This window comes from Portunus trituberculatus, chromosome 36, assembly GCF_017591435.1.
Source record: "Portunus trituberculatus isolate SZX2019 chromosome 36, ASM1759143v1, whole genome shotgun sequence".
In the NCBI taxonomy this organism is placed as follows: Eukaryota; Metazoa; Arthropoda; class Malacostraca; order Decapoda; family Portunidae; genus Portunus; species Portunus trituberculatus.
This window is the reverse complement of record NC_059290.1, coordinates 256866-277507: the sequence shown is the minus strand read 5'-3', so window position 1 is coordinate 277507 and position 20642 is coordinate 256866. Positions and strand designations below refer to the sequence as shown.

The following is a 20642-nucleotide window of genomic DNA, read 5'->3' as shown; positions in this document are numbered from 1 at the left end:
TTTGCGTAAGCATACACTTGTGCGTTGTATTCGTCTCTGAGTTTACCCTCGAATCTTTCGGCAATGTGACACATTGCATCGTCAGTATCCACTTCTTTCAACTGTCCTAGTCCTCGTATGACAGACACACAGTTTACAAGATCATGTGTCAAGTTGGCGAGATTTTGGGTCTCATGTAGATCCATGTTTGTGCCATAGTGGACCCTTTGAGTAAGTTCTCAGACATACATCAACGTATCACCGTGTGCTTGATCTAACACTTCGAGGGCTTGTCTATAGCCTTCCTTTGGATCTCGTACACGCTTTTTTCCGTGTAGAGCTTCTTTGACAGGTCCCTCGTAGGCCTCAATGAGCAGTCTGAGCTTCGTTCTATCCGATACGGCCGCGGCATCCACATAGTCTAGAAAGGCATCTTTAAACTGGCAATAGTCACCATAAGTTCCTCCTGTAAACCTGGGGTTCGATAGGCATTGCAGTTTCATAGTGCTCATCATTTTTTTCACTCCTAACGGTTTCAATGGACCGCGATATGCTCTGCTTGCCGCTTGTTCCCATCTCACTCTCCCTTTCTCCCTTACATAGCTCCAGTGACAGGCCACTCCCTCGTGGACCATCGTACCTCTGCACCGGGTGTCGTATAGGAATGACTCCAGAAGGTCCATCCTCCAGCTCTTCCCTTGTCCTTCCTTGGTCGTTGTCACTCTCCCCCTGGTCGAGTTCCTCCCCCTGCTTCTGCACCAAGGCTCTTCCTTGTCCCTCATCGGGAGTAACTCTGCTCGTAAGCACTAGTCCACCAAGTTCCTTAAAGCGTTCCATGAACGTTTGTGCTAGTCTCATCATTTCTTCCATCTGTTCGTATGTCTGTCGATACCGTTCAGTAACCGTGCTGGCTTCTCCACCTGCCTTCTATTGTTTGAGAGGCAGCTGTCTGGGATCATCTGACGTGGCTATAACGTTGATATCTTCCAGCTCTTCAGGGGCAGTTCCAGGAGAATCTTGTGTGCTCTTGGTCGTGACTTCTTTCAGTGGTGTTTCTTTGTCCATCTTTGTTCCTCAAACCTGAGTGGGAGTCTGTGGCTCTTCACTTTGGCACTTCGATGGTTCTCTTTTTAGCTATATTGAAGCCGCCATTTTCCGTCTTTGCAGCTGTGTTGAAGCTACTCAGACAGTCTTTGAAGCTATATTGAAGCCGTTTATATCCAAGATTCTTTAACAACGTCAGAGCAACCTCTTCCAGCGAAATGGCATCCATGAACGCAAAGAGGGACGGTGACAAGGTTGCTATCAGGTTGCTCTGAGGTTACTGTCTTATATATGCATTTATGTTCACAAAACAACATTTCTATTAACTTTTTACAAACCTTGTCCCCAAAAAAGGATTGTTTTGTAATGCATAAAGTGATATCTTACATGGAATACCAAAAAATAAAGCAGAGATGAGATGAGCCACAGACGAAGCGGGAGAATCGCGGCCACTCGGCCGCTTCTTCTTCTTCTTGTGACCCTTTTAACCTGCGTGTTGTCTTTCCCCATGATATTTGTTTCCACTCCTCTATTGCCTGCTATAATGGATATCATATCTTAGTATTCATATACGCTCATACCACGAGGATAACCTTGACTCCATGGCACTGAGTGATAGTGAATTACTAATGAAATACGCGGTATTTCATTAGTAATTCACTATCACTCAGTGCCACGGAGTCAACGTTATCCTCATGGCATGAGCGTATATGAATACTAAGATATGATATCCATTATAGCACGCAATAGAGGTGTGGAAACAAATATGGGGAAAGACAACATGCAGGCTAAAAGGGTCACAAGAAGAAGAAGCGGCCGAGTGGCCGCGAGTCTCTCGCTTCGTCTGTGGCTCATCTCATCTCTGCTTTATTTTTTGGTATTCCATGTAAGATTTCACTTTATGCATTACAAAACAATCTTTTCTTGGGGACAAGGTTTGTAAAAAGCTAATAGAAATGTTATTTTGTGAACATAATGCGAGAATGTGAGAGAATTTGTACGTAGCTCCTCTAACTTCCAATGACTCATATGACATCATAAAAGTAGTGGTACAATGATGGCCCAATATGCTGCCAAATGTGTATATATATATATATATATATATATATATATATATATATATATATATATATATATATATATATATATATATATATATATATATATATATATATATATATATATATATATATATATATATATATATATATATATATATATATATATATATATTTTTTTTTTTTTTTTTTTACCCATGTGGTATGTTGGGGACCAGCCCAGAACGCATCCCCCCCAATTTCCATTTCTATGAGAAAATTACGTCCTCTTAATGAATTTTCGCTCTACGAACAGCTTTGACACCCGCTATCCTGTTCGTTAAGCGGAGTATTACTGTACCTTAAAATTACGCATGCTTTGTTTCTGCCCGACAGTGACAACAATATATATATATATATATATATATATATATATATATATATATATATATATATATATATATATATATATAATACTCCGCTTAACGAACGTTCGTCTAACAAATTTCCCGTTTAACGTACTATATAAAGTTAGACCAAAATGTCCGCATAACGTACAACCACATCCGTTTTAGTGAATTTTCTGAGATTGAAATTGCCGGGTGAGGGACCGAACGCGGCAGCTTCGCTGTGATTGTCTGGCTCCCCGCCTGTCTCTAGCGCTCCTGGAGCTGGATCCAAGATTCTTTAACAACCTCAGAGCAACCTCCTGCCGCGAAATGGCTTCCATGAACGCTTAGAGGGACGGTGACGAGGTTGCTCTGAGGTTGCTGGGAACACCACCTCTGGAGGTGGTGTTACTGTCTTATATATGCATCAATGTTCACAAAACAACATTTCTATTAGCTTTTTACAAACCTTGCCCCAAAGAAAGGATTGTTTTGTAATGCTTAAAGTGAAATCTTACATGGAATACCAAAAAAATAAAGCAGAGATGATGAGATCGGCCACAGACGGTGGAGACTCCATCGACTTTGCCGCTTTTTCTTCTTCTTGTGACCTTTTTAGCTTGGCGTGTTGTCTTTCACCACGATATTAAATTTGTTTTCACTCCTCTATTGCCTGCTATAATGGATATCATATCTTAGTATTCATATACACTCATGCCATGAGGATAACCTGGACTCCGTGGCAGTGAGTGATAGTGAATTACTAATGAATATATATATATATATATATATATATATATATATATATATATATATATATATATATATATATATATATATATATATATATATATATATATATATATATATATATATATATATATATATATATATATATATATATATATATATATATATATATATATGTGCTGCGACCCTCCTTCAGCTTCTTCTTCAGGGAGGGGACGCCTCACAATCTTCTCGGGATTCGGGGCGTGTGTGTCAGGGAGAAGGACTTTACCTGGGTGGCGCGGCGCGGCTGGGGTGGAGCGGCGGGCAGATCGCTCTCTCAGGCCTGGCTGTCTGCTTCTATAGCACCCACTCTCACTCAGCTCAGTCACACAGAGTGGGGAGAAGGAAACACTTCTTCCTTATTTCTCTATATTACAGCAACTATACACGAGTCACCGGGAACAGGTGGCGGCGGCACACAGGACGGGCAGGGGCGGCAACAAAGTACGGGTAACACTTTGTTAGTTCGTCAGGCACTTCACTGTCTCTCTGTCTCTCGTTCACTCTCTGACTGCTCCCCAGAGTACGACTTGTTCCTTCGAGGTCTCTTGCTACACTCCTGTCCTCTGTCCTCGTCGGTGCCACACAGTGCCCCACAAACCACGCCTCCTGTGCCGTCGCACCTGCCAGGCAATGTCCTTACGAGTCTATTTCAGCTTATTAGGTAACGCTATCTACCTTAACCGCTAATTACCAATATATCCCTGATAATGCTGGCTACAAGCAATTCACACATGCATGCCTTTATTTACACGGTACCGTATGACAATTATCCCAGGGCTGGCCAGTGCCCTCACCCATACACACACACACACACACACACACACACACACACTTATCTCCCGTGACCTCCGGGGTCACATCTCCTCCGTCATGGAGGCCTAGCTCAGCGTCCCTTCCATTAAGGTGTGACAGTTTCATAAACACGAGCAACCAACACCTCGCTCACCCTTTAGCTAAAGTCTGCACATATGTACTCATATGTACTACCCATATGTACTCTCTTATGACGCTGCTCCACACTCACACAGGCACACGTACATATCTGGGAGGCTGCTGCAATACACCTTCGCAACACTGCCCCCTCCCACATAAATAGTCGTCTCGACTATTTCCCTAGTCTCGTCCTCCACATTTTACATCCTAGCTACTCAAATCTGTTTCCTCATCTAGAATATAGTCCTGCAATCTCCGTGGTGGTCGACGCTGGCGGGTGGGCGGCGGGCGGCGGCTGGCGGTGAGTCACCCACTCCTGACTCAGCTTCCTCATCCCCGTTCGTTCCTGCTCCACCGTTCTCGCTGCCCACGAGGCCGGCGTCAGGCCCCGTTACGTCCTCTGCTACTATGGCAAGGGCAGCTTCCTCCTCCTCACTGCTGCTGTCACACGGGCTTGGCCCCAGGTGAACTTCCCCGGCCCGTGGTATCTCCACAGTCAGTCAGCATGAATCATCTTGAGCTTCCCGTGTTGTCCTCGACAAATACGGAAGGTTACCTCCGACACCTTCTCGATGACAGTGTATGGCCCTCCCAGGGGCTCTGCAGCTTCGGTGAGAGACCTTTCCGCCGGCGGGGGTTGTAAAGCCACACCTTGTCGCCAACTGCAAACTCAGCCGCGCGACTTCCCCGGTCATAGCGGTGCCTCATGGCCTCGCCTGCCAGCTTAAGTCGTCCTCGCACCTGATGATGAGCCTCCACTAGCCGCTCCTGCAGTGCTATGGCGTAGTCCGTGGCCACAGTAGGCAGTTCTTCATCTGGAGGGCGTCCTGTTGTCAAGTCCACCGGCAGGCGAAGCTCCCGGCCCATCATAAGCCGGGCCGGCGTGTAGGTGGTGGCCTCGTGCGCGGCAGACCTGTATGCCATGAGCAGAGCGGGAAGCTTCCGGTCCCACTCTGTCTGTCCCTCTGTACAGTATTTGGCCAGTTCCTGAGCCAGTGTCCTGTTGAAGCGCTCCACCATCCCGTCAGACTGCGGCCTCAGTGGTGTTGTCCTCGTCTTCCGCAGGCCCATTAGCTGGCAACACTCGCCGAATACCTCCGACTCAAACTCGCGGCCTTGATCGGAATGCAGCTCTCCAGGCACACCAAACCTGGTGAAGAACTGCTCCACCAGTACCTCTGCTACAGTCACTGCTTCATGGTTCGGCAGTGCGTACGCCTCGGGCCATTTCGTGAAGTAGTCCATGGCAACACAGATGTAACGATTGCCAGCTGCAGTCGCGGGTAGCGGCCCCACGATGTCTACTGCTACTCGCTCCATCGGGGCTCCCACCTGATACAGCTGTAGCGGCGCTCTACCCTTCCGTGCTGGTCCCTTCTTGGCGTTACAGGTGTCGCACACTCGGCACCATTCTTGTACATCCTTGCGCATCCCCAGCCAGTAGAACCGCTGTCGTAGACGACTGAGTGTCTTCTTCACTCCTAGATGCCCACTGGCGACGCCCTCATGCATCTCCCGCATCAGGCTAGCTCTCATATCACGAGGAATGACTGTCTGCCAGTACATCATCCCTCCGTCAGGTGTCAGCCACTTCTTCACCAGTACTCCTCTACTCAATTTCAGCGTGTCCCACTGCCTCCAGTAGAATCTCGTAGCTGGGCTCAGGGCTGCCACTTCTTGCTCGCCAGGGCGACCTTGACCTTCCTCCAGCCACTTTACTACTGGGTGGAGATCCGGGTCCTTCCTCTGCGCCTCCTGCAGAAGCGTGTCTCCGTCACCCTCCGCGCCATGGACTCGTGTCAGCCTGCAGACTTCTTCTGGCTCCTTCCTGCTGCAATGGTGACACTCAGGCTCACATGGACGTCTGCTGAGGCTGTCAGCGTTCTTGTGGACTCTCCCAGGGCGATGCTCGACGCAGTAATCGTACTGCTCCAGCCTGCCGATCCACCTCGCCAACTGCCCCTCAGGATTCTTCATCGTCTTCAACCACCGCAGGGCTGCGTGGTCCGTCCTCACAGTAAACTTTGCCCCATACAGGTACGGGTGAAAGTTTTCTAGACTCTTCACCACCGCCAGAAGTTCCTTCCGCGTGACACAGTAATTTCTCTCCGCGTGACTGAACTTGTTACTGTAGTACGCCACCACATGCTCGCGTCCGTCCTTCAGCTGCGACAGCACCGCTCCCACGCCCTCAGCACTAGCGTCACAATCCACGACGTACGGGCAAGCGGGGTCCGGGTATGGCAGCACAGGAGCGTTCACCAGCGCCTCCTTCAGCCGCTCAAAGGCTGTCTGACACCCAGCATCCCAGCAAAATCGGGCCCCTTTTCTTGTCAGGTGGTGCAGGGCGCCGCTATGCTGGCGAAGTCCTTCACGAACCTACGATAGTACGTGCACAGGCCCACGAAGCTCCTCACTTCGCCCACATTGGTCGGGACAGGCCACTCTGCCACAGCTCGCACCTTCAGTGGATCGGTGCGCACCCGTCCTCGCTGACGACATGCCCGAGGAAGGGCACCTCCTGCTGGAACAACAGACACTTCTTCGGGCTAAGCTTCAGATTAGCTCTCCTCAACCGCAGAAGGACGTCCTCCAGCCTCTGCAGCTCCTCCTCGAAGGTGCGTCCGAAAACAACCACATCGTCCAGGTAGACGAGGGCAGTCTTCCACTGCAGGCCCTCCAGTACCCGCTCCATCAGCCTTTCAAAGGTCGCTGGTGCATTGCATAATCCGAAGGGCATGACGCGGAACTGCCATAGTCCCTGCCCAAAGGAGAATGCTGTCTTCTCTTTATCCTCGTCCGCCACCTCCACCTGATGATAGCCAGACTTCAGATCCAGAGTGGAGAACCAGCGGGCACCTGTCAGTGCATCCAGCGTGTCGTCAATCCTGGGTAGTGGATAGGAATCCTTCACCGTGACGTCGTTCAGGGCTCTGTAGTCTACACAGAGACGCGTCGACCCATCTTTCTTCTTCACCAAAACTACTGCAGAAGACCACGGGCTGTTCGATTTCTCGATCACACCTTGCGCCTGTAAGCCTCTCACCGCTTTCTCCATCTCCTGACGTCGAGCGGGAGGTATTCTTCGTGGTGCGTGCTTGATTGGGTGGCTGCCACTGGTATCGATGCGATGTTGAACTAGATTCGTGCAGCCCAGGTCCGTGTCTCCTTCGAGAAGACATCAGCGTACACGCACAGCATCCTCCGCAACTGTACTGCTTGCTCAGTGCTCAGACGCTCCGTACTCTTCTGCAGCATCTCCCGTAGGTGCTCCGGCACACGTCTTCCGTCACCGTCCCTTTTCAGCAGGCTATATCGCGCTCCTCGCTGTCCGCCCGCTGGTGGCGGCCGGGTGCGCCGCTGGTGGCGGCCGGTGTTGCCACGCTCCCCGCTGCCCGCCCGGCTGGCAGTCGCTGCACCTCACCTGCTGGCTCCACTTGATCACCGCGCCCGCACACCTCCCGGCGCCGTTGTTGCTCGCCCCTTGTCCTGCTCCTTGAGGCCAGGCCAGCAGACCGGGCGCTTGCTACCTGAGGGCAGACGTCCTCGGGGAGTAAGGGCACTTCCGTATCATGTACCCTCAGCGTTCCTTTCCCGAAGTCGATACAAGTCCGGCCCTTCGTCAGGTAGTCGATACCCAGGAGGCAGGGTTCCTCCAGGTCAGCCACGTACACAGGTAGCTGCATCTCCTCGCCTCCCACCTCTATCCGCGCCTCCACTGGTCCCCGCATCGCGCTGCAGTGCCCCGTCACTCCACACATCTTCTGTGGGGCAAGGGGAGGTTCCTTGCTGCGATGACGCCCTTCCTGACGAGCGTCCTGTCCGCCCCAGTATCCACGGTAAGGCAACACGGTCGTCCATCGATCACGCCTTCAACCTGGGAGGTGAGGGCGGCAGCAGCTGCAGCGGCGACAGAGCGGCGGCCAGTTAGCGGGAGTGGGGCCTGGGTGATGACGGCTGGTGTGCGGCCCGCTCCCCAGCCAGGCGGTGTTTCCGCCCGTGTTCTCCTGCCCGCCTGCGTCTTCTGGGGGCAGGACCGAGAGAGGTGGCCCAGTTGGCCACAACCCCAGCAGCAGGGCTGGTACACGTACTGCCCCACCTGCTCGGCGGAATGAGACCGAGCGGGGCTGGGGACCGGCGACAATCTTGCTTCCTATGTCCCGTCTCCTTACAGTTCCAACATGCCCCTCTGAACGGCCTTGCTCTGCTTCTCCTGGCCCGTCCTTCGCCCGGCTCCGTCGGTAGCGTTGGTTTCTTTCGAGTCTGTCCTGGACCTCCCGGCGCTAGTCTTAACGAAGGACTCGAACTCCAGTGCCCGGGCAAGGGCCTCTTGCAGATTTGCAACATGCGCCTGCTTCACGTAAATCTGCGATTGCGCGTCCTCCAGCGCATCAATGAACTGATCCTCATCAGCAGCGTTGCAGTTTCTTCTGATGCCCGTGGGTACGCCTTCCGCATCAGATGCTCCAAATCTTGTGCCAGCTGTTGTAACGTTTCTCCGCGTCCTCGGACTCGGGCCCGGAACCTCGCCCGATACACCTCTGCCTGGTACTGGTGTCCGTAGCGCCTCTCCAAGACGCCCACTACGTCGGTGTAGGACTCCTGTTGTGCAGGTGTTAACTGACTTAACACCTCCACGGCTGGCCCCTTCAAACTTGTCACAAGATTCAGGGCGCGCTCCTCTTGACTCCAGCCTTGCGCTCGAGCCACGACTTCGAATTGGGCCAGGTAAGCCTCCAGCGACACCCTTCCGTCGAACTCCTGTGGTCTAGGCCGCCTGGGGGGCGCAGAGGGGGCGGCCGCTGGCTGGGAGGAAGCTCGAGGCGGGAGGCGGCAGGGGGAGAGCGAGCTTTCCGTTGGTGGGGTGGGGAGGCAGTCTTGGGTGGGGCGGCTGCGGGAAGGGCTAGCGGAGGGCAGGGTGGGGAGACAGTCCGAGGGCGTTTTCTCGTCGCCCTCAGACTCCTCGTCGGTCTCACCCGCCAGCCGGACGCCAGCCCAGAGCAGACGGGATGAGCGCTGTGCGACTGAGCACTCATTCTTCTCACTGGGCCTGCCGTCGCTTGCATGGCATCTGCCATCGCCCCCAACTCCTCCTTCATCTCCTTCTTCAGCGTCGCACATTGGAGTTCGTTTTCGTGCCTGACGGTAATCAATCCCTGCCCGACGGTAGTCACTTCGTGCCTGACGGTAGTCAATTCCTGCTGGATCGCCACCAACATACACATGAGTTCAGCCATTGAAGGCGGCTCCTCGCCCACAACTTCCTTCTTCACGATCTGCTCGCCGTCAGCCATTGTACCTCCGTCAGGTAGTACCTTGCCTTCCGCCACAACACACAAGACGCCCTTAGGATCCCACTCCTGACACCAAGTGCTGCGACCCTCCTTCAGCTTCTTCTTCAGGGAGGGACGCCTCACAATCTTCTCGGGATTCGGGCGTGTGTGTCGGGGAGAAGGACTTTACCTGGGTGGCGCGGCGCGGCTGGGGTGGAGCGGCGGGCAGATCGCTCTCTCAGGCCTGGCTGTCTGCTTCTATAGCACCCACTCTCACTCAGCTCAGTCACACAGAGTGGGGAGAAGGAAACACTTCTTCCTTATTTCTCTATATTACAGCAACTATACACGAGTCACCGGGAACAGGTGGCGGCGGCACACAGGACGGGGCAGGGGGCGGCAACAAAGTACGGGTAACACTTTGTTAGTTCGTCAGGCACTTCACTGTCTCTCTGTCTCTCGTTCACTCTCTGACTGCTCCCCAGAGTACGACTTGTTCCTTCGAGGTCTCTTGCTACACTCCTGTCCTCTGTCCTCGTCGGTGCCACACAGTGCCCCACAAACCACGCCTCCTGTGCCGTCGCACCTGCCAGGCAATGTCCTTACGAGTCTATTTCAGCTTATTAGGTAACGCTATCTACCTTAACCGCTAATTACCAATATATCCCTGATAATGCTGGCTACAAGCAATTCACACATGCATGCCTTTATTTACACGGTACCGTATGACAATTATCCCAGGGCTGGCCAGTGCCCTCACCCATACACACACACACACACACACACACACACACACACTCTTATCTCCCCGTGACCTCCGGGGTCACATCTCCTCCGTCATGGAGGCCTAGCTCAGCGTCCCTTCCATTAAGGTGTGACAGTTTCATAAACACGAGCAACCAACACCTCGCTCACCCTTTAGCTAAAGTCTGCACATATGTACTCATATGTACTACCCATATGTACTCTCTTATGACGCTGCTCCACACTCACACAGGCACACGTACATATCTGGGAGGCTGCTGCAATACACCTTCGCAAAAAAAAAAAAAAAAAAAAAAAAAATATATATATATATATATATATATATATATATATATATATATATGAATATCAGCGTTAGTCACTGCGCCAGCTATTTTCATACAAAACTAACATAACTTGTCAATGAATTCATCGTTATTATGCCTGGCTGTCAAATGGTTGAGAATAAACATGTCTAGTCTCAACAAATAAGGAATTGTGTGGGTAACGTGTACGCCCTCCATAAAATGCCCTTGGAGAATAGCGCGCCAACCAGGATAAGACATTATTAGGCTACGATAAAACTAGATTGTACTGGCTCACAGAGTGAGGATGATAATCCGTGCCACATTGCCATATCTTTCACTAATTCAAGGAAAATGAAATAAAAGTTTTCTATTCAATTTAATACATGATTTTGCTTAAAAAAAATAATAAATCATGGTGGGGGGGACAAAAGATATAAAGATCTCTGCAGATGATTATGTCATAAATAAATACAATAAAGGCACTGGTTATAAAATTGAAAATGAGACTGGTAATTTACATAATATTTACTGTTGATGTCCTCTTGAGATACCCTATCTAACATAGTGAGTGTTGAGAAGAAACAAGATGAGACAGTATTTTTATTTCAGTTATTGCCCCAAGCTCCACTTATTTATTGAGCATCATTGGATGCAGAGACTTTTTAGCTGTACAACACACAGTAAGACATGGAAAAATCAGTGTGTACTTCTGTTGTGGCGACCAAAAAGTGAGTTGATTTGCCGTGCATGCTTGCCTGGTGACCGGACTCCCCACTTCCTCATGGAAAAGATACAAAGCTAGTTTGCAATCTTTTTCTTTTTTTTTTCTTTTCTTTCTTTTACTTTTACTTCTTGACAGGCAAGAGGAATTACTAACTACTTAATGAGAACAATTTTCATAGCTTATGAATAAAAATCAGGAATTCAAGACACCTAATGCTATAACCCAACATAACTAATCATGAAAACCCGTCTGTAGGTGCAATGAGCTGGCATAACCTTCCTTCACTTAAAGTACTCCATGCTGAGAAACTGCAACGATAGAGGGCAGCATGATATCTGCCATCATAGCAGATACAGTTTTAAACTACTAGTAAAACTTTCATGATAATATTTCAGTCTGGAGGTTTCGTAGCTGATATTGTCTGCTTAAAGTATCGCAAACTACCTCTACTCTATATAATGTGACAAAGTTACTACTTACTTTGACTAGCCATATAATCCTGTGACTAGCCCTGCAATCCTTTAAACTAGCTCTATATTAGTGACTAGCCCCATAATTCTGTGACTAGTTCTGCAATCCTGTGACTAGTTGTGTAAATACTCAGTGTAGTAATCCAGTAGTCATTCTGTGCACAAAACTTTGTTATTGTATGACCTGTAGTGTTTCAGACGTCATATTTTAGTATGTGTAATAGTTCATGTAAGTGTGCAGTCTTTTCTTCCACAAAATTGCTTTCAATCTTATCTTATTTTCTTCCTTTCCAGAGCATGGTTGAATGCATTGATGTTTACTTCTTGCTGTTGACATCATCCTGCTGGAATGGTATTGCTATGGGCTGCCTTGACATTGCCAAGCGCCACCTCACTACCAGTGCCCATGCTGACATTGGCATGCGGATCTGTGACTATCCAACCATTCAGGTGAGTTTTTTTTTGTTTTTATTTAATTCTTTTTTTAATGGAAGAAAAGTTTTTGCCTTGGTTAAAACAAAAAGAAAAAGAAGTCCATTGAGATGCATCCTCAGAGACAACAGCATCTCCAAAGTTGGAAATGCTTCAAAACTTCCTTGAAAGCATTCAGGTCATCAGAAGGGGAAATACAGCTGCAGACAAGGAATTCTAAAGTCTTCTAGAAAAAAATATACTTAGAGATTGAGAATATTGGTAAACTCTCGCATTTCGAGAAGTGGACAGAAGAGGATAATAGAAAGTAAAGAGTCTTTTTTTTTTTTTTTTTTTTTTTCATTTATACCATGTGGGCTTTTCACGGGAATTTATGGGCTAAAGGGGGTACTTTTTAGGGTACCTCCTATCTTAAAGCCCACCCGCTAGGAAACCGTTGCCCTGAGTGAGGAAGCCCAACCTGCACTCAGACCGTGGACAGGATTTGAACCCGTGCGCTTGGAGACCCCTCGGATCCCAAAGCACGCATGGTTCCACTGTACCACGGCGGCTTCAAATTTTTTTATAGCAAGACTGTTGGTGGAAGGGAGACCTACACTAAGCCAGTTCAGAAGAACAATTTACATGAAAATAGCAAGAGATGTAACATTGTGGTGAAGAGAAAGAAGTTGAAGACGATCAATTACAGAAGAAGAGTTAATAAGGAGTATTCGTCAGTGTATCTTTATCTTGAATTTGTGATTGTACTGCAGTGATGGGACAAAGTATCCATTCACTTTTCCTGGAGGTGAGGTTAGAAGAGGATGACCTGTGGAGGTGGCATTGAAGAGGCAGATGAAAGGGAGGAGGACTAAAAGGAAGGCAAAGGCTCCTCCAATTCTCTTCATCCAGTCACATGCAGACCACATTCTCCTATTCCAGACCTTCTCAAATTCCACATTCACGTTTCATTCATATACCCTTCAGATGTATTTTTGCTACACCAAACACATCTATATTTCTAAATGCTTCTACAATCACTTTTTCTTCTCCACATTAATTCAAATTATACCAACTATCCTAAGGAACTCTTTCCTCTTCTTTTGCCTTCCCTTTTTTCATAGACCACATTCATAACACCACTCACTGTTTATACCACAAGCATCTATCAAGTGATTTATTTATACAGGATGTAAAAAACAGATATATTAACTGTCAGTCCCTTTATGTGCAGGATGCATATGGGGAATGTGTGATAGACACAACATCATCACGCTCCACCGCCTTCTTGCTGAGTCAGATGATGGACTCTGTCTCTCACAATGGTGACTGGGCTATGTACTCAGACACCACTCTCATTCCCAAGTATGTGTATTTGCTTTGTATATTTATCAAATTATTGCTCTAACTTACATTATTTCCTTTATACAGTTAATGTGGATGAATGTTTTTTATCCCCTTAGTTTCCTGCCTTATTCATTTCTCCTCTCACTCTACTTGTAAATCTATATGGTTTGTATAATTTATATTGTCTACACTACATTTTTTTTCTCTCTTTCATAAATACTCAACATAGTTATCTGTAGTAATTTTAGTATTGTAATTTCTTGTTAGGGAACCATCTATAAGTTGTTTCCACTGTATTTCAGGAAAACACAGAAGGCATGAATTTGTCATTACTTTAATAATGATAGTGAATAATAAAGCATGCAACTGTCACATTGAGTGGCAACATGTGATGGTATTTTTGAGGGAGACAGGATGAAATCTAAACTCTCCCTTGCTCATGATAAGCTTCTTAAGAAAATAATAATAATAATCTGCCTTTTGTAATCCATTATAAATCTAATATTTGGCTTTGCAGAAGGAGGAATTTGAGGTGTGAGTACAGTGGACTCTTGGACCTTGAACATAATTCTTTCATTCAATGTCTTAGTTGTTCAAGATCCAAATTATTTTCTCTATAGGAAACAATGTCAATCATTTTATCTGTTTCAAGACCCTAGATTTTTATCTAAGTGAATTTCATACATACTAATACAGATGGTTATTTCTGGGTAACTTTTGCATTTGAGGCTACACTTCAATACATCAGTGAAAACTGTTTTGTTTCATGTCTTACTCTTTGTCACTACACTAGTTAAGTTATTTCATCCTGATGACACCACTGCCATCTCATCTGACTCTAAAGCTGAACTTTTCTCTCAAACATTTGCTAACAACTCCACCTTGGATGATTCTGGGCTTGTCCCTCCCTCTTCTCCTCCATCTGACTATTTCATGCCTATAATTAAAGTTCTTCGTAATGATATTTTCCATGCCCTCACTGGCCTAAACCCTTAGGAAGCTTATGGACATGACAGAGTCTCTCCTATTGTTCTCAAAAAACTGTGCTTCCGTGCTTCCACCATGCCTGGCCAAACTCTTTCAACTATGTCTATCCACTTCTACCTTTCCTACTTGCTGGAAGTTTGCCTACATTCAACATGTTCCTATAAAGGGTGACCATTCCAATCCCTCAAACTACTGTCCTATAGAGCTTTAATTTCTTGCTTGTCTAAAGTTTTTTAATCTATCCTCAATAGGAAAATTCATAAACTGTCACTTCACAATCTTCTTTTAGATTGCCAGTATGGCCTCCGTCAAGGTGATCTTCTGGTGTTCCTTATTGAGTCTTGGTCATCTTCTTTTAGATATTTCAGTGAAACTTTTGCTGTCGCGTTAAACATATCAAAAGCTTTTGATAGAGTTTGGCACAAAGCTCCTATGGTTTTTATCCTTCTCTCTGCAACTTTATCTCAAGTTTCCTTTCCAACCATTCTATTACAGGTGTGGTAGATGGCCACTGTTCTCCTAAAACTATTACCGTAATAGTGGTTCCTCAGGGTTCTATCCTATCACCCACTTCCTTTCTATTATTCATTAATGATCTTTACCAAACTTTTTACCCTATCCACTCCTATGCTGATGATACCATCCTATATCTTTCTACGTCCTTTCAGAGATGACCAACCCTTCAGGAAGCTAACAGATCACGCAAGGATGCCACAGAACACCTGTCTTCTGATCTTTCTAAGATTTCTGATTGAGGTATAGAAAACTTAGTAGTGTTCAATGCCTCAAAAACTCAATTCCTCCATCTGTCAACTCGACACAATCTTCCAGACAAGTATCCTTTCTTCTTCAATGACACTTAACTGTCCCCCTCTTCCACTGAATATCCTCAGTCTGTCCTTCACTCATAATCTTAAATGGAAACTTCACATCTCATCTCTTGCTAAAACAGCTTCTATGAAGTTAGGTGTTCTGAGGTGTCTTTTTCTTGCCCCTCCTGCTGCTAACTCTGTACAAGGGCCTTATCCGCCCTTATATGGAGTACTCTTCACATGTTTTGAGGGGGTGGGGGGGGTTCCACTCACACAGTTTTATTAGATAGGGTGGAATCAAAAGCTTTTAGTCTCATCAACTCTCCTCCTCTGACTGACTGTCTTCAGCCTCTTTCTCAGCACCGAAATGCATCTCTTTCTATCTTTTATCGCTATTTTCGTGCTAACTGCTCTGCTGAACTTGCTAACTACATGCCTCCCCTCCTTCTGTGGCCTTGCTGCATAAAACTCTTCTTACTCTCATCCCTATTCTGTCCAACTCTCTAATACAAGAGTTAACCAGTACTCTCAATCATTCATACCTTTCTCTGGTAAACTCTGGAACTCCCTGCCTGCTTCTGTATATCCATCTTCCTACAATTTGACTTCTTTTAAGAGGGAGGTTTCAAGACATTTATCCCTGTCTTTAGGTTAATTCTTTTAGGGAACATGCATTTTTTTTCCATTTTTTATTGCCCTTGGCTAGCTTCCCTCCTGCATAAACAATAATAATTATTATAATTTTGTTAGTTACAAGGTTAGTGTACATACTTACTCAACCATGAGATCCTACCAGATTAAGTGACCCTGTTCAAATGAAAAATTGATCAAATGTCTTGACCAAAGCTGGGAATCAGGACAGTGTGACAATGTACAACAAAACCAAATAGGGGAGTGATATTTGCCTTCTGTCAATGGCACCAGCATCACCCAGATTTGGCTGGATTTAGCCCCCTTTGGGTTTTTGAGGTCCAAATTTTGTTTGATATCTGGGGATAAAACTTCTTGAACTTTTGTTTAAGGTCCAGGTCGTTCGAAGTCCGAGGGTTCACTCTAATTTGTTTCAGTGTCCTCTCTCTCTCTCTCTCTCTCTCTCTCTCTCTCTCTCTCTCTCTCTCTCTCTCTCTCTCTCTCTCTCTCTCTCTCTCTCTCTCTCTCTCTCTCTCTCTCTCTCTCTCTCTCTCTCTCTCTCTCTCTATGTGAGCTTTTTGTTATCCTCTATCCAGGTCGTTCAAGTCCGAGGGTTCACTCTAATTTGTTTCAGTGTCCTCTCTCTCTCTCTCTCTCTCTCTCTCTCTCTCTCTCTCTCTCTCTCTCTCTCTCTCTCTCTCTCTCTCTCTCTCTCTCTCTCTCTCTCTCTCTCTCTCTCTCTCTCTCTCTCTCTCTCTCTCTCTCTCTCTCTCTCTCTCTCTCTCTCTCTCTTTATAGCTATTCATAATTTTTTCTTTATTATTTTTTTTTTAGTGTACATAGTACTTTAATTAGTGCTGTGTATGTTTTATGTGAGCTTTTTTGTTATCCTCTACATTAGGGGCAGTCACTAGAAATATTAATGTCTTCATGTAATTGCTGGTATGTTTTATCTGCAGGACAAATAAGATCCACTGGTGTTGGCAACTGAAATTCACTGCAGCGAAGAATGTAGCAAATGTGACTGAGACAATGCTGAGAGTGTGTGGTGGTACTGCCTACAAGGTGTGTCCTTATCTTGCCATGTGTATGTGTGTATGTTCCTATATACGATGTATGGGAGTTAAGCTCATAATGTCCCCTCTCCATAGCTATTCACATCCAACTTTTCCCTTAACCTCTTTACTCTGGACAACAGAAAACAACTCCAAGCAGCATATTCAGGGTGGGATGATACCTGCTGACTTAGAGGCAGCTCTCTCTCTCTCTCTCTCTCTCTCTCTCTCTCTCTCTCTCTCTCTCTCTCTCTCGATACTTTCTAAATAATGATGATGGTAAATGATTTTTCAAAATACCTACTTAAATTATGAAATAAAGCCTAAAAAATTTTAATGGAAATTATAATTTCACTTCTCACAGTAATTTTCTGAAGACAAACAAGAGAAAACATTCATTTTATGGTAAACTAATGTATTGGTTACAATAAAGAACTAAAATAGAATTATTTCCATCATGGCACATCGGCACTTATACTGATATAAGCAAATCATGTTTTTTATTATGCAAGAGGGAAATTAGCCAAGGAAAAAAAAAAAAAGATTGGAAAAAATATGTCCACTTGAAATGCTAGTTCCCTTAAAGATTAATGAAGAATTAGCCAAAATTCAGGGGCAAATGTCTTGAAACCTCCCTCTTAAAAAAAATCAAGTTGGCGAAGATGGAAATACAAAAGCAGGTATGGAGTTCCAGAGTTTACCAGAGAAAGGTATGAATGATTGAGAGTATTGGTTAACTCTTGCATTTGAGAGTTGGACAGATAGGGGTGAGAGGAAGAAAGCCTTGTGCATTGAGTCAGCAGACAATCAGTCAGAGGAGGGGAGTTGATGAGATGAAAAGCTTTTGATTCCACCCCATTTAATAAAATTATATGAGTGGAATCCTCACCAAGCATGCATAGAGTACTCCATACAAGAATGAATAAGGTCCTTGTACAAAGTTAGCAGTTGGAGGGGCGAGAAAAACTGGTGGAGATGCCTCAAAATGCCTAATTTCATAGAAACTGTTTTAGCAAGAGATGAGATGTGAAGTTTCCAGTTTAGAGTATGAGTAAAGGACAGACCAAGGATAATCAGTGTTGCAGAGGGAGACAGTTGAGTGTCATTGAAGAAGAGGAGATAGTTGTCTGGAAGGTTATGTTGAGTTGATATATGGAGGAATTGAGTTTTTTGTGGGATTGAACACTACTAAGATTTCTCAGCCCCAATCATAAATCTTAGAAAGATCATAAGTCAGGCGGTCTGTGGCGTACCTGCATGATTTGTTGACTTCCTGAAGGGTTGGTCATCTCTAAAGGGATGTGGAAAGATGCTACGGTGGTATAATCAGCATAGGAGTGAATGGTGCAAGAAGTTTGGTTAAGAACATCATTAATGAATGATAGAAAGTGGGTGACATGATAGAGCCCTGAGGAACACCACTATTAATAGATTTAGGAGAAAAACAGTGGTTGTCTATAAAATGGTCAGAAAGGAAACTTGAGATAAAGAGAGAAGGATAGAAACCGTAGGAGGGCAGTTTGGAAATCAAAGCTTCATGCCAGACTCTATCAAAAACTTTTGATATGTTTAATGCGACAGCATAAGTTTTACCGAAATCTCTAAAAGAGGATGACAAAGACTCAGTGAGGAAAGCCAGAAGATTGCCAGTAGAGTGCCCTTGACAGAAGCCATACTGGTGATCAGGTAGAAGATTGTGAAGTGACATGTTTAAGAATCTTCTTATTGAGGTTAGATTCAGAAACTTTAGACAAGCAAGAGATTAAAGCAATAAGGTGGTAGTTTGAGGGATTAGAACGGTCATCCTTTTTAGGAACAGGCTGAATGTAGGCAAACTTCCAGCAAGAAGGAAAGGTAGAAGTCAATAGACATTGTTGAAAGAGTTTGGCCAAGCAAGGTGCAAGCATAGAAGCACAGATTTTGAGCACAATAGGAGGGACCCCATCAGCTCCATAAGCCTTCTGAGGGTTTAGGCCAGCGAGAGCATGGAAAACATCATTACAAAGAACTTTGATTAAAGGCATAAAATAGTCAGAGGAAGGAAGAGAGAGATGGACAAGCCCAGAATCATCCATGGTGGAGTTGTTGGCAAAGGTTTGAGAGAAGAGTTCAACTTTAAAGACAGATGAGATGGCAGTGGAGCCATCAGGTGAAATAGAGGAGGGAAAGATGAAGTAAAGTTATTGGAGATGTTTTTGGGCAGATGTCAGAAGTCATGAGGGGAGTTAAGAGTTTGAAAGATTTTGACATTTTCTATTTATGAAGGAGTGTTTGGCAAGATGAAGAAGAGACTTGGCATGATTCTGGGTAGAGATATAAAGGGCATGGGATTCAGGTGAAAGGCTCAAGAACCTATTGTGAGCAACCTCTCTATCGATGTATAGCACAAGCACAAGTTGTGTTAAACCAAGGATTAGAAGGTTTAGGTTGAGAAAAAGAATGAGGAATGTATGCATCCATGCCAAACAATATCACCTCTGTTATGCATTCAGGACACAGAGATGGGTTTCTGACATGGAAATAGTAATCATTCCAGGGAAAATCATCATAATACCTCCTTAATGCAGAGGAAAAATGCCAGAGGCACCTCTGCTTTAGGATTGGAGAAATAGGGCAAGATACCGAAATGAGAGGTGATCGGAGGACCCCAACGGAGAAGATAGGGTAACAGCATAAGTAGAAGGAATAGAGGTAAAGAAAAGATCAAGAATTTTGGATATATCTCCAAGATGGTCCAAGAATACAAGTAGGGTGTTGCACCAGTTGCTCTAGGTCATGGAGGATAGCAAAGTTGAAGGCTAGTTCACCAGGATGGTCAGTGAAGGGAGAGGAAAGCCAAAGCTGATGGTGAACATTGAAATCTCCAAGGATGGAAATCCCCACAAAAGGATAGAGGGACAGAATGTGCTCCACTTTGGAAGTTAAATAGTCAGAATTTACAACAGTCAGAGGAGTTGGGGAAGATAAATTTAGTTAGTGACTATTGAGTCAAAGCCAGATGGTGGAAAACTCAGAAGATTTGAGAGTGTGGGCACGAGAGCATATTAAGTTGTTACACACATAGATGCAACATCCAGCTTTGGAATGAAAATTAGGATAGATAAAGTAGGAGAGAACAGAGAAGGGGCTACTGTCAGTTGCCTCAGATGAGGTTTAGTAAAGGAGAGGTGGTGTTCAGTTAAACAGACAAAGTTAGATCTAAGACTGCAAATGTTGCAGAAATTAATGAAGAAAAAGTTGAGGGAGGTGTAACGACATTTTGGGTTGCCACCAAGAGAGCAGTCTGACCTGGGGACATTTCTGGTCCCTTCCCCACAAGGGAACTCTGAGGCTGGATTTGGAGTCGCCATTTTTATTTTTTTTATTTTAAGTGAAGGGTGCGTGTGTGGTAAGTGCACGTAGTTTTGTAAGAAGGAGAGGTGTCTTTAGAGGGCAGGCTGTGACTACCCCATTGAGTTGTGAGAAACAAAGGGAAATGTTTAGTGAGATCACAACTAGCTTTAATGGAAAGTTCACAGCACCCCCTGAACTATTGCTATTATATCTCACTGGGAGTAAATACACCTTTGTAATAACTATGAAAGTCAAGTAAGCCATTGTATCATATAGGTCTTACATTCTGAAAGATCTCATACAGTATTTGGGAAAGAAAACACAATCTTAGCAGAAAGCAGCCATGACGGAATGTGCACGTCATCAGATAT

General features: G+C 45.5%; 1 protein-coding gene across 2 annotated transcripts in view; it reads left to right on the top strand.

Annotated features, from left to right (window-relative positions):
* LOC123513693 (complex I assembly factor ACAD9, mitochondrial-like) overlaps positions 1 to 20642 on the top strand; it is an 86555-nt gene that overhangs the window by 41438 nt on the left and 24475 nt on the right. For both annotated transcript variants that reach the window (XM_045271053.1, XM_045271054.1), the window contains 3 exons: positions 11991 to 12146; positions 13342 to 13472; positions 16843 to 16948. In XM_045271053.1, the coding sequence (XP_045126988.1) occupies positions 11991 to 12146; positions 13342 to 13472; positions 16843 to 16948 (393 nt within the window). The remainder of the gene's footprint in view (positions 1 to 11990; positions 12147 to 13341; positions 13473 to 16842; positions 16949 to 20642) is intronic.